Source organism: Corvus hawaiiensis, chromosome 9 (genome assembly GCF_020740725.1).
Source record: "Corvus hawaiiensis isolate bCorHaw1 chromosome 9, bCorHaw1.pri.cur, whole genome shotgun sequence".
Classification (NCBI taxonomy): Eukaryota; Metazoa; Chordata; class Aves; order Passeriformes; family Corvidae; genus Corvus; species Corvus hawaiiensis.
In genome coordinates this window covers 25,920,096-25,934,341 of record NC_063221.1, presented here as the reverse complement: position 1 = coordinate 25,934,341, position 14,246 = coordinate 25,920,096, and the positions used below count along the sequence as shown (strand labels likewise).

At 42.2% G+C, this 14,246-nt stretch overlaps 1 protein-coding gene across 2 annotated transcripts in view; it reads left to right on the top strand.

The window, feature by feature from the left end:
- The window catches only part of LOC125330262 (BEN domain-containing protein 5), an 888,500-nt gene that overhangs the window by 666,903 nt on the left and 207,351 nt on the right, over nucleotides 1-14,246 (top strand). For both annotated transcript variants that reach the window (XM_048313226.1, XM_048313225.1), the window contains exon 7: nucleotides 11,521-11,610. In XM_048313226.1, the coding sequence (XP_048169183.1) occupies nucleotides 11,521-11,610 (90 nt within the window). The remainder of the gene's footprint in view (nucleotides 1-11,520; nucleotides 11,611-14,246) is intronic.

Sequence of the window (14,246 nt, the reverse complement as noted above, 5' to 3'; positions counted from 1 at the left end):
AAATTCCAGTGGACTGAACGAGTTAGGAAGGTACTGGTGACCAAAGAAGTTACTTATAGGTCATAGAGGTGATGTTTTTGCTTTTTTTGCTACTTTTGTAGGTGTTGTAGGGCCTGTGTAGCTCTACAAGTGCCTGTGCAGCTAGCACCTTTGGTGTTGGAGGGATGGATAAACAAACCCCAAATGAATTGCAAGTAGCAAAGTCCTGGGCTTTCCTTTGGCACTGAGTAGCTCCTCAAGTTCAAACCACTTAATTAAAGAGTAGTCAACAACGTGTCAATGCTGATGGAAGCAGTGGCACCATCTCAGGCATCCCTCTGTGATGTCAACTGCTGCCTGAAATTTTTCATTTGCTTCTTAATTTTTTTTTTTTTTTGGGTAAATATGCCCATTGTGCACACTGACTCACACTTTGTACTAATGAGAAATGTAAGGCTTTAAAAAAACAATTGCACTGTAGCCTCATTACTATGAAAAATCCATTACGTGGAAGCCATTTGTCAAAGCCAACTGTTTAGTTGCTGTAATTTACATATTTATCAAGTTTGATTGGAATGTAATGACTTTGACTTTCTTCATTTTTTTTTTAACCTTTCTAACCCTCTTTCCACGAAAAGGGTGTTTTGGTTTGTTTTATGGGAAAGGGCAAAACATAATTCAATTTACATTGACTATCAAATATACGTACTAATGTTTTGAATAATTTGAATATTTTTTTACATTGGAAATGAGTTTTGTTTCTGTGCTTTTACGTGGAAACTAATGTGGGGTCTTATCATTCCATGAAGTTTTTGTTTCTACCAAGGGATCTAGCTGGAAAATAGCCAGCACAAGGCTCTCTAAATAAGATAATGAGTGTCAAGATAGGCAGATAATATTGGATCTCTATAATTCTTGTAGTTGAAGGCTCAGAGTGGATGGGTTGCCAGTACAGTCACATGATATATTATGGGTGATTAATTTGCATCTGATGCTGGGGATGTTGTGACACAGCCCCAACTAGAAGTATTATATTCCCTTGACCACAGGCTGGTAGCCAGGAGGCTGCTGAGGACAGTGATCCACACAAACATCTTACACTCCACTGAGCTGTTGTATGACAGGCAAAGGTGACAAGAAGTTGCTCCAGCAGCTGATACTGGGAGTTGTTAAAGTTAAGAAATGTGGCACTGCTTGTTTGCAACTGGCCTCAAGTGAAGAAATCTCCTCCTTGTGCTATGGAAAAGGCTACAAGATGTGATTTGATGGCTGCAAAAATGTCAGGTGAAGAGCAGGATGCCAGCTCTCATCTGAGCTCTGGAACATGAGAATTGAACAGATCTGTGGTTTTCCTGAGAGTAAAAGTTCAGCTGGAGAGGTCAGTCAGTTCCTCTGGAGTAGTTTATGGCCCAAGCAAAAGCTAGAGCAATGCATAAAAATTAAGTCATTTTAAAAATATATAAATGCCAAGGGAAGAGGCAAGTGACACATAGAATGAAATTCAGCAAAAAAAAAATGCTGTCTGAATACCCAGAAAAATACCTTCAGGTTGAGAGAATGGAATAGCTTTCCACAGAAATTGAGTGCTGACCAGATAAGGATGGTCTAGATGAGCCAAAAGGTCCTTCCCAGATCAACTGTGAAAGGGAATACAGATATTTTAGTGCCTAACTTTGAGAGCTAGTGAATATCAAGCAGCAGGTGGCCAGCCACAAATATAACCTATGTGACAAAAAATGATCTGCTACAGAAGCTGTGGCATGCAGTTCGTCAGCCCTTTTTCTGTCCTCTGCTGCTTCACAGCATCTCCCACTTGACATTCCTATCTTTGACGTGTCCCATCCTTTAAATAAATGATGACTGAGAGTGATCCCCTTGAGCTTCAACTTGGAGAGTGTTTTTATTAATTTATTTCTCGCTGTGCTAGATTTCTCCCCCTCCACTTTTAAAGGCTCCTTTGACTTTAATTAAAATTCTCCATAGGCTTATTGCCTTGAGAGAGAGAGAGAGTGTGAGTGTGTATAAATTGGTTTTAACAGTTTGCTGACTAGATAGGTTTTGCAAAGCTCACACAGCCTTCCAGTGTGTGTCTGTGCAGGCAACAAAATGTGCTTTCCCTTATGTCCTGTGCTGTATTGATTGACTGCACCTCTGGGATTTATTGCTAACTAATGGTGGGACAAAAAGGACAATTAGGATCGGTGGACACTTGCGGGCACACGAAGTTAATGTGGTGCTTACAGGGAGCTTTGAGAAGGATCACATCTGTGAGAGGAGCTGTTCTCAGTTTGTTGCAAGGCAGGGAACTGAAGTAGCAGTTTGGTTGGGGAAGGAGAAGGTTTTATGTGTCCAGGTGGAATTTAAACATCTTTGCGATAATTGTTTTTGCAACAGAGGGGAAAATGTCATAAGCAGCATCTGAATAAGAATGGCAGCTTGCTTAATTGTTGGCCCTTAATGGGAATGGAAAGTGCCCTGCCTTCAGGCATACATCTCACTGCTTTCCTTTGAAGGAAAGGACAAGGGTGTGACAGGACTTTCTCCTGCCAGACTCTGGGATTTATGATAGAGGTTCAATATTCTTAGTGCGCTTCTGTCTGTGGTCATGTGTGTGACACTTGCTGGTGCTGGAGTCGGTTACAAGTGAATGGGGAGTGCACACACTGAAGCAAAGCTGATTTAGGGCTGTTGCCTCCTCCTGAGCCACAGACTCCCTGACATCAAGTCCCTGTGATTAAAATCTGCAAAGAATCAATGAACAAAAGCAGGGGCCTGGCAGTGTGTCCAGGAGAGGTCACTCCGCTTTTTTGTGCTCAGGGGACCCTTTCCACCCCATCTTTGCCATCCTGCTTTCATTAAGAACAGGTTTCTCAGCCTGATTTGAAGCCAATGTCTAACAGTAAAGAAGGATTTGCTCCTGGCTGGCTTAGGGTTGTGTGTACTTCAGCCCTGAGGGTAGACTGCATCCCCCACCTTTGCTGAAGTATTTCAAAATTTGAATTTGGTGTGTAAGACCCTCCTCAGAGCACCTTAATTTTTGGTGCTGTGTGTTGAGGTCAAAATTCTGATTTCAGGCAAGCTGTGAATATAAAAAGAGAAGCTATTCACTGGTGTCTATTTCTTGCCTTGTGGGCTCAAGCCTCTCTCCAGACAGTGCTGGTGCTTCCCAGAGAGGTCAGTGTCACGTTCTGAGGAGCATGGCTCTTCATGAATCTCATTTCAGCAGGTTGCTTTTTATTGACTGCTAGCTCAGCTACTGAAGAGCTCACAGTCATAGTTCAGTAAAGGCCAAAGCCGCCTGCAGAACACCCTGCACATCTTGCTTGGGATCACTGCTTTCAATGGTTTGTACACTTTATTCTTCCTAACCCTGTCAGTCCTTCTCCTTCTGCCCAGGGAGGGTCTGAGGTGACACATAAATCAGAAAAATAATCATTTCCTGTGTCCTGTAATTGATCATGTCCCCACTTCTTTTCAATGAGTGTTTAGGAAGAATAAGAGAGAGAAGGGTTCATGTTGCTCAAGTCAGTGCCAAAAGGTGGAACACAGGAGATTAATTGGTGACAATGTTGGTTGTGTTGCTTCACTGCTCCCCCAGGTTTGAGTCCTTAGCCCAGCAGGGTGAAACTTGGGTTGCTTTTCAATTTTTTTCCTCACAGAATGAGACTTGGCCCTACTTCCAACAGGTTTCCTGCGTAGGTCTCCAGCTTTGTCCACTATTTCATGCCTCCCCAACTCTTTTTTTTGTTCCCTAATTCTCCTCCTATTTTACTTTTTTCCTGTTTCTTGAGTGAATAGTATGAGACCTAGCCCCAGTGAATAGCAGTTTCCTAGTTACAGCTTCCCAGAAACATCTTCCCTGATTTTTGCATGTTGTGTTGCAGCTTGTTCCTTTCCTATTTTTTCATCCATTGGCCTTGAGAAGTTAGAGATGCTGGACTCACACATTCTGGAGTTGTGTCTCATGGCAGCTATGAATGTCATTTTCAGCATTGCCTTCCTTGGAAAAATCTGTGATGAGCACAAAGATGTGGCTGTGCATCTCAAAGAAACTAGAAGAGTTTTGAGAATAGCTGTACTGGGACTCTCAGTTCTGTTCTGAAGTGCACATGGTTTTGCTCAATTTTTATATGGGAAAGTCTGAGCACTAAAGTTAATCACAGGCAAAGCCACAGAAAACTGGAAAAAAAACCCCAAACCAAACAGATCAAAGGTGTCTTGGCTGCTCCTGTAACTGCTGGACTACTCTGTGAGGGGTTGGTAAATCCCTCTTCACTACCTTGGCTGAAATTCTGACATAAATTATTCTCTTATCTTTAAGTCCATGCATACTTGTAGCAAACAAACATAGCCATAGCCCTCTCCATTGGAGAGAGCTGATAGAGAATTGCTTTTTTAACAGGTGCTAGCATCATCTTTTGAATTCCTGGATTTTAAAGACAAACTGAAAAAATACCCATGTAATGTAGTATTTCAGGTGGAAATGTCTTGCATCTGAGTATTTTGGTTCTATCCCTTTGTAAAAAGTGAAGGCTACGGCCATCATGGGAAGAGTTCTAGAGGGATGATAGGTCTGAACACAGACCTCTACCAGTTAGCTTGATTCCTTCCCAAAGGATGAGGTCTGCTTCTCTGGGGCAGCTCCTGAGTGTTTCCATCTCCTCTTCACTGATGGGGGGTTGTGGAGCTCAGTTAAGAGAACCCTGTGGAATGGCTGAAGATCATTATTGCTGTCACTGGTGGTGACTGGAGAAGCACTGCTACATATGTAAGATACTGCATTTCAGTCTTATGCAAGATTTTTAGAGAGAGATAAATAGGATGTGCTTTGGTTTACTCAGTTTGTAATTTGTTGTTGACCATTGCAACGACAAAAAAAGGGAGTACTGTAGATCAGAGTTCATGTATTCAAATACAGATGGGTGAGTTCTGAGTCGATGGCATTTAAGGAAATGGCATTGAAAGACACTCAAGTAAAATGAAGACTTTAGCAAATCGTGTCTAGAATGTTTTTGTCTTGGTGGTTTTTTTCTTTTCCCTGCAGGTAAACTTTACTTTCTTGTTCTATATCATCTGAAGGACACATGCATTTTCTGGGATTTTGGGAATGATTTCTGGGGTTCTGGGATTAGACATCAAATTTAACAAGATGATATATAGCTTTGAGGAGACACATTTGATGTACCACTTAGCCTTCCCATAATTTACTGCGTGCCTCCGGTCTCTGGAGGGCAAGGGGTTGATCTACACTCCAACCTGACTTTATAAATAGCAAAGCAGAAGGGGGAAAAAGAAAGCAGGCTGGGGACCTGCCTGCTAAACTGTTATGATATGACAGTGATGCAGGTAGGTGACATTAAATGCTACTGTCTGCATCCTTAATTGTGGGTTGTCATCACCTTGGCCGTTTGAGGACGAATAATGTGCTGTTCATTTTCCAGATTTCTATTCTTATTCATAGGACCATACATTCCAACGCTCAAATGCATATGTATAATTTAAAAACAAAACCTCAGGTTTTTGGAGGTGGTTTTGGGTTGGCTTTTTTTTTTTTTTTTTAGTGGAGACGCGGAGGGAGGAAAGATGTGAGTGTACCTTGACTGGTTTTGTGTGCAGTTAATTTTCCTGCCTCGAAAATGTAGTGAGCTGCCAGTATCAGAAAGCCCAAATGGAAGAGTGGTTGCTTACAAGATGTAATGAAGATTAAAAACAAGCAAATGGGGCTGGGAGGTAAGGGGGCTCTTGCTCTGTAGTCATTTGCCATTTCTGATTTTGCAAATAGCTCTGCAGTGTCATTCGATCTGTGCTTCAGCATAATTTTACCAGGAGATATTTCTGGCCTTTTGCTTCACAGTCAGATCCCTTTGCTGAGCTATTAAGTTGAAAATGCAGTCAAGTATTAACATTGAAGCTGTTTATGTAACCTCCCACTACATGGAACCCCTCCAGAACACCCTGCAACTGAGGAAGGGAAGGGGAAGGAGGGGATGAAAACTAAGAGCTGAGTAGAAATAGTGCCTGCTCTGGGATGTAAATAGGTCAATTCCTTTCAATAAAAAGAAGTTAGGCTGTTGATATATGCCTGTCTACTTAAACTGTCATCAAAGTTCACTCAGCTGCGTTCCAGCAGGGCTTGAGGCCGTTAGGGATGCACAAGGCATTGTTACAAAGGACTGAGAGAGGGAAGAGGAGGGAGGAACAAAGGCATAGCCAGAAAGGAGATAATACAGGTACTACACTTTGAGATTCCTGGTGGCACTGACAAGTGTTGATAACTGTCAACATCTGCCTTCAGAACACTGAGTCCCACTTTCCTACCTGCCCCTATTTGTCCCTATAGGATGCTCACTTGTGGCAGAAGTCTAAAGGTTCTTTTTTTCAGTTTGCTGCTGAAATATAATTTGCTTTGAACAAGAGCAAACCCAAATCCCAGGGCTTCCGAATAAGGGGGAGTTATGGAGGGGGAATACAATGAATGTCTTAATCCTGTGTCACCCTTTTTTTGAGACACTGTGCTACATTAAATTGATTTTGCAAATGAAAGCTAAAAGCTAAGCAAAAGCCACCAATCTATTTTGCCTAAAGATGATTTTAGTGCTCTTTATGTTCCCCTAAATGACAAACCAATTTGTTACCTGCCTACATAAACATTTGCCTATATTAGCCCTAGAAATGTTTTATTTTTATTAGCCCAAACTTTATCTTTTTATGAAGACACAGGGGCCCAATAAAATTAGTGTGCAAATATAATACCCAATTTGCATTTTTCCATGGTCAGCAGAAAAGCTGAGTAAAATCAATTTGATATTAGGTCAGCATATACATCAATAAAGCATATGCTCACACAGGACCATTGTAATGGTTCCTGTAATTTCTATGCTGCCAGAGTAAAGAGATTAAATAATATTAAATGCTCCAAAATAGCTTTGCTTTTAAGAGGAATGTAAAAAGAAAGAGAGACTTTGGCATAAAACGGGCAATAAAGGATAATAGTTGCACAATCTCCAACTTTAAAACATTGTGACAATGATCTCAGAGGCAGGCTTCCTGCAAAATGGCCCCAAGTCAGCACAGCTCTCATGCCAAAATTATGGTTAAGCACATTTTTGAGCACGATACAAGTCCCTCAAACAAATCATGTACTTAAGCACCTGACAGAGTCAAGGACAGAGCCTGAATGAAAATCCAGAAATTGAAAGGTTTTGGATGCGGTTTAGAGCATTACATGCAGGACCATTGCTGAGTAAATGGTCCATGCACAGGGAAGGCTTTGCTGAACAAAACCCAGACAGGACTGACCGAGTGTGGTGGGAGGTGAGGGGGGTCCATGAGCAGTGAGGGTCCCCTGTAGCAGTGCTGCCCCATCACAGACCTGACCTTCTGTGGCTTTTGCATGGGAGACAAAGCACTGCTGCCTCCCATTTCAGGTAAGAGTACATAGGAATAGGTGTCTGACTTCCGAAACCTGTAATCCAGTCTTTGAACATCACTCTGTGGTGCAAATGGCATTATTTTGACTTTCTGTCCCACTTAGTTTCTTTGTAATGCTCAGACCAACTAGAAGAAGGCAAGAAAGAAAAACTCATGTTTGTCTGACCTCACCAAGTCCAGTAGGATTTGGTAGTGACCAAAAATGCTGTTCCTTTGCACTCTTGTGTTGCTGAGATGCACGCTCTTACCTCAAATGATATTTGTGGACAGAAGGAGCAAAAATAAATGGGATTAGGTGCTGATTTGGCCTCTTAGGAAAAACCAGAGTACAGTAAACGCTGCTTGGATTTGATTTGCTAAAGCAGGTTAATGTGGTGGAGACGAGGCACTTGGGGCAGCACTGACACCGGCGTTCGCTTTCGACACAGATGTTACAGCCCTGTTGGACACAGCCGAGCCGAGGTGGCACAGAGGAGTGGAATGCAATAGAGTTGTTTTGATTTCCTCTGTGGAGTCTTTAACTCGCAGGGTTTTGGATAAAAAATGCTGGCAACAGCCCACCTCGTACTGCAAAGTACCTGAGACAGGACAACAATATGGAATTCATTTACAATGGATAACAGTCCGTTAAAATATATGTGGGTATTTAAATCGAATCGTTATTTGGCCATATGTTTTTAGGGTAATGGATTTCCATGGATTAGAGCCTTCTGGTCTTCCAGAGATTACAAGATTTTTCTAGTGATTTGCCTTTGAAGTCCTCTGCAAAGGAGTGAAATTCACTCCCAAGTTCTCCTGAAGGGCACCAGCCTAAAGGCTTTCTGGACCAGACTTCTAGGCTCAGACTCTCATCCTTAGTGCTACTTTGTGAACTTGAATCATTAGCTACATCATGGCTGCAAGACCTAGAGAAAGCACAAATCTGCAGTCCAATACTGGTCTGACAAGGGAGCAGAAAACATTCTGGATGTTGAGGAGTGAAATTCTACCTCAATATTGTTATAGAACTCCATTTTGGTAGTGCAAATGGAATTCCATAAATTTAATATTTCTGCTTGAAATTTCTAGATACTTATCATTAAGCTGCTATATACAAATACTGTCACTTTCATGTTTTTATAGTAGCATAAAAATGAAAATTGAATGAAAATGGCTAAGTGAATTTCCTGCCTTCCCGTAAAGGTTTACAATTTGATCTGTCTCTTTGTAAGCAGAAAATGTTCTCTGTGCGACCCTGCTTTAGTTGCAGTAGTGTAATGTGCAACCAGGAGTGGAAATTGCTGGTTCCTGGGTGAGAGCTGGGGAAGTGATGCCAGTGGGGTTGCTTTAAGTGATTGGCTTGAACATGCCACAGCTTTAGAGGGGAAGGAACGTGGTTTGAGGGCCAAACTGCACGAGTGATACTCAGAGTGAGAGATCTGAGCTGCTTGCTTGCAGCTAATGGAGCTCCTTTTCAGTATGACATTTGCTTGGTGCTGACCACCATTGTGGTATCTGGAGAGCCAGAATAGATGTTGAGGTTAGTGCTGTTTGTTCTGAATAGCACCTCAGATCTTCCCAGCTTTGCTCAGGGGAATCCTCCTCTGAGCAGAGGCAGGATGGCAGTGGGTGAGCAGCAGGACATGAGGAACGCACAGTGACAGATTGTTTAGGTCTCAGTCGTAAGTCAAGGCAGATATTATCCATGTTCATGATAGTGGTAGGCATCAAAGGGAAAAGAAAATGTTAATTTCAATCTTCAAGATACTTTCCAGAACAGGAAATGAAAACAGAACCATTCCAGACATGTCTACTTTACTTTCTTTCCAAGAAAACCTGTTTTGTCAAAGAGTTTTGTTTCTAAGATTCCCTGCTGTGGCATTTAGAAGGGTAGAAGTGGTACCACAACAGATGATTTCTCTGCATTTCCACAAGTCTCAAAGCTGTGGCTAAGTGGAGTGTGCCTTTCTGTCATTTTGCCCAAGTGGTTTTGGCATCTACTAAGCAAAGCTATACGCTTCTAATCTTCCTAATTTTGATTGATCTTTTCAATCCTGAAGTAGAAAATAGGATGCATTTCTAATGTAATGTTTAAATTAAAATATGAAATGGTGTTTTGTAGTTTTTTAGTGCCTTAACCTTGGTTGGCAGCCAGATGCCCACCCAGCTGCTCTCTCTTATCCAGGACAGGGGGAGAAAACAAGATGGAAAGGCTCATGGGTTAAGAGAAAGACAGGGATATCATTTACTGATTGCCATTGTGGGCGAAGCAGACTTGACTTGTGGGAATTTTAATTTATTGCCAATTAAGATAGACTTCCATAGTGAAAATTATTGATTATAATAATGATTCTAATAACTTCTATGAAGCATAAATAACAACAATTTTTTAATTGAAAACAAACAAAGCCACTGAACATCCCAAACCCCAATCTTCTGTCCAAAAGATTCCTAACCAGGGTGCTGTTCCGGATCCAAAGGGTGGCAGTCATGTTGCTGAGCATCACATCTGTGCCGAGCCACATCCGTCTAATGTAATGCTGTTTTTCCAAGAGGGGAGGAAAACTCATCTCCTCTTGCAAAAGTGATTGCAGCCTTCTCCTTTTGTTCTTTAAAGCTGGTTTGCTGATTTATCTCCTTCCTCCCACACTACTTAATGCAAATGGTGTGGGATGGTCATTGACTTCTAGATGATGGTGTTGTGCTCATTTTTGCTGCCTCCCACTTTTCTTCTGCCAGCAGAATTGACCCCAACAGCTGCTGGGTTTGCAGAGACTTTCTTTCTTATATTTCTTTGCCTCTGGGGCTCAAAAACATCAGAGAATGGTGAAGCTGGTGTAAGGAAGAACAAACGAATGGCTGAGTTATAGGGAGAGCAGCTGCAGGACTTTGAGATGCTAAGGAAATAAAAGAAGAAACCTGCTGCAATTGTCTCCTGAGAACAGCAAAAAATGTATTGATTGTTCCTATGGCTCTGTTAGGTGTGATGTGCCACAGGGAAAACTGAGCATTTCTAAGAATCTGGGAAGTTAAAAAAATTAACTAAGGTATGGTCTTGAGGGCTCTCACACATCTTTGAAAATAAAAGTCTAACTTAGGTAGATGTATTGCACACATATCCAAATTAAAATTTGGGGGGAAAAGAGCTTGGATTTAGTTTCCAGTCTGTAAACTTTGTACTTCAAAACAAAGATTTTAACTGTCTCTAGCAATTGGAGCATGCTGTGATTAGCATTACCCCTGCTGTGTGTGTTCAGGTTGAGATAAGACATCCAACTGAGGGCCTCACCCCTTATAGTCTTTAAAATTCCCAGAACCCATTTTGAAAGAGGATCATTTTTATTTGCTGTTTATTAAATGCAGTCACAGCACAAACAAAGGAAGGATCCTGCTTGACCCATGTAGTTTATGGCTGAAGCAGGTGGCCCAAATAGTGTGGTTTCAAAACTGAGGGATTAACCCATGTTAAGTTCAGCATAGTTGGGATCTAAATCTGCCTTCCACCTACCTGTAATTTGAAGGGGAAATGGCACATTTTCATGCCCTCACTAAGAAGGTTCCTGGATTTAATCTTGGTCTCTTTTGTATACTTTATTTTTTTTTAACTTTTCTTTCAGTTAGGGCTGATACAGTCCCAAACACTTAACAGACTTTAAAAAAATCACCTCTAAATCCTCCAGAGCAAAGCCTAATAAATATAATTTGTAGCACTTTACCATTGCTTGGCACTGTTAAGGCTTGTACCAAGTGTAATGCGGGGTGCAATTGGCTTTACCTTGACTGGAGCCCCACTGCTATTCCTGTGGCCCAGGGGGACATTTATCACGAGAACACAATTACAATGCAGTTAAACTGGCTGCAGTAAATCTTGGGGTTTAAAAGGAGAGCTAAAGTTGTTGTTGCAAGTTTGGCTGCACGTCATTAGTCTTGCAGCCCTCGTGCAGTCTGGGAAGGAGACCTGGTGACGCTGCCTCTTTGGTTATGGATTGCGCTTGTTTGTAACATATGACTAATTTTAATAAAATTACATGTTTTAAAAATTAACAGTTGCTTGTTTTTACATCTGGGGTGCAGTTTAAGGACCTTTATTTCTCTTTTTTCCTCTCTGTCCCCTGCCCTTTTCTGCTGCAGCAAACCTGCTTCCAGGGGCTGAACAGAAAGTGGTGTTCATCACTGCACGGGTCCATCCTGGGGAAACACCCTCCTCCTTCATCTGCCAAGGTGAGTGTCTGCACCAAGGTGGCAGATCCGGTGGCATCTGATCTCCTGCTGATGCACGTGTTTGGCTCTGAAAGGGGACTGAGCTCATGTGACAGATTTTTCCACAGTGAGGATATCAGCAGAATCTCTCATCTAATACCAGCTGCTTGTCTTCTTTGAGGCCATGGGAATAGATTGTCTCCAAGTGTTGTGAATGTTTGCTGAACTTGGTCAGAATTGGGCTCTGAAGCTATTTGGGAAGAACAAGACAGTCACGCTCATATGCAATATATTTGTGTAAAGCTCCTTTCCTTAGAGCGTTTCCAGCCCATTTTCCTGGAGTTGGTTCTGTTAACTGCTTATTTTTTCTTTCTGTCTACTATCTCCAGCTTCTTTTCCATCACAAAACAGTGACCCTAGTTCTCCAGTTGAATTCTAAGAGGCCTCTCTTTGTCTGAAGCGGCTTCTCTGAGGAACACAGCTCCCAGTGGCTAACAGCTGTTTTCTGCACAAAACATTCCTGCTAAAAATAGAAAGCAAATTGCCCAGCTTGTATTTATAAAGAGTTGTAAATCTCAGGCTTGTGGGTACAAATAAATAAATAACCCTGGCACGCCTTCATATAACTTCATTGTATAGGTCTGAAATATTGTACTTATGTACGTGGCTGTCTGCAGTGGTAAAGTGTTGACGGTGTAAATCAAAGTGGCTCCCTGGAGCCAGGGCAATTTGGTAATTCACTGCAGCAGCTTGGACCTGGCCCTGCTGAGCCGATGAGTTGCATCAATCAAGCATATGCAGAGTTTATTATGTTGTCTGCTCATGATGCCACAGACTCGTTTGCCACTGGCCCTGCTGGTACCCAAAGACCTCAGTGGGAAGGGTCTGGCACAGGTTCGTGGTCTTCTCTGTGTGCTCCTCATCCTGGCAAGGTGCTGTGTCTGGCATCTCACTGAGGCAAAAGGTCAGCAGCTGCCCCTTCTGCTGCCCCAGCCCTGTGGGCTTTGTAGGACACTTTCCTTGCCGGCCTGGAGCAGCAAAGGTAAAACCCTTCCTCTGATAAAACAATGCATCAGACTGAGAGCAGGAAATCTCAGTGAGTTTCCCATCTCCTGCCGTGCCACAGTCAATGCAGGGCATTATAGCACACATGATGTTTGTTAATGAATATGGATTTTTAATTGGCTGCTTTGATTCTGTTTGTGGCTGCTGGCATAGCCCTGTGAAATGAAAGCTGAGGCATGCTGCTGAGGTGGTGCTTTGTAAATGATGTTATTTTATTTTGATAATGAAGAGTTTATTCAAAAGGGAAATAAAAAAGAAAAGGGGATGTGTAAAAGCGGGAGGCACGCTTAGCCTGATGAAACAGCTAGATAGAAGTCATGCTCTGATTGTCTCAGAGAAACTTTGTGCTTTGTAGGAAAAAAACCAAAAAAAAAAAAAACAAAGCCCAAACAACAACAACAAAAGGTAGGAAAGATATGAAAAATAACAAGGAGGTATCAAGGCATCAGTCTTGGAGAAGCACATCTAAAACTTGCTGTGGCTGCAGTTATAGCACGTGCTTGACTCCTTTGGGAGTGCCTGGGTCCCCAGGCACTGGACTCTGCTCCAAGCCCCTGCCCCGTGCAGGCAGAGCTGCCTCCTGTGTAGAATTAGCATCCAGACAAGCAGAAATGTCAGACATTTCAAGGCCATTGCAGCATTGTTGCTAGCATTGCCAAATGTGAAATTGGGTGCTTGCTCCGTCTTTGGAAACTTTTGTGTGGGAGGATCAAAAGAAGGGATAAAAAAGATTCCTCTGGCAGTCAAGTTGAGGGCACACTTAGGAATTTTATTTCTGGAGGCTTTTTTGGCATAGTTAGGTGTTGCAGATTTTATATCCAGATGCCAGCTCAGTGCATATGGAACATGTCAGGATTATTTTTTTTCTTGGTGGAGAGGTTTCTTTTTGAATGTTTGATTATGCTCACCACCTGGAATATTAAGATCTGGAAACTGATCCCAAAGATTCCCCAGGAGCAAGCAGCATCTCGTGGAAGACCAGAGCTGTGACTGCCCAATCTTGGACAATCAGTCCATAGGGGAATAGATAATGAGTTAAAAGTTTTATTTTTTGTTCTTCAAAATTTTCCAGTCTTCTTTAAAGCCTGAAGATGATATCTGACTCCTTACTCATTTTTCTACCTGTCTTTGAGCTGGCCAGGTCCCTTTCTGCCCTCTTTGGCCTGCTCTCTGCTAAAGGATTTTTAGCTGTGTACTCCAAACAGGAGCTTCTTGGGGCCTGACAGAAACTACCTATTACACCCCCCATTATTTTCTTGACTAGGCAAGGTGCCTGAGAAGCAAGTTTTCTAGCTTTAATACATCAGGAGATGCTTGCTCTTGTCTTTTGATCCTTTGTCCTCCACTTTACGCACATATTGTGCATCTAAGCAAGGATTTTGTGTTCCTGTAGGAAACAAAACTTGTCATCTCCTTGTTCAAAATTGTTTCTCTGTTATCCTTCATATTCTACTGTGGAGAATCCACTGCAAACTGAGTTTTGGATACAAATGCCCTTCATTTCTGCAAATGAGCAAGTATTTTAAACTTGGATGCACATTTCTGTCACCTTCCGACTGTGGAGCGCTTGCAGCAGTAGCCAGACCTCCTCA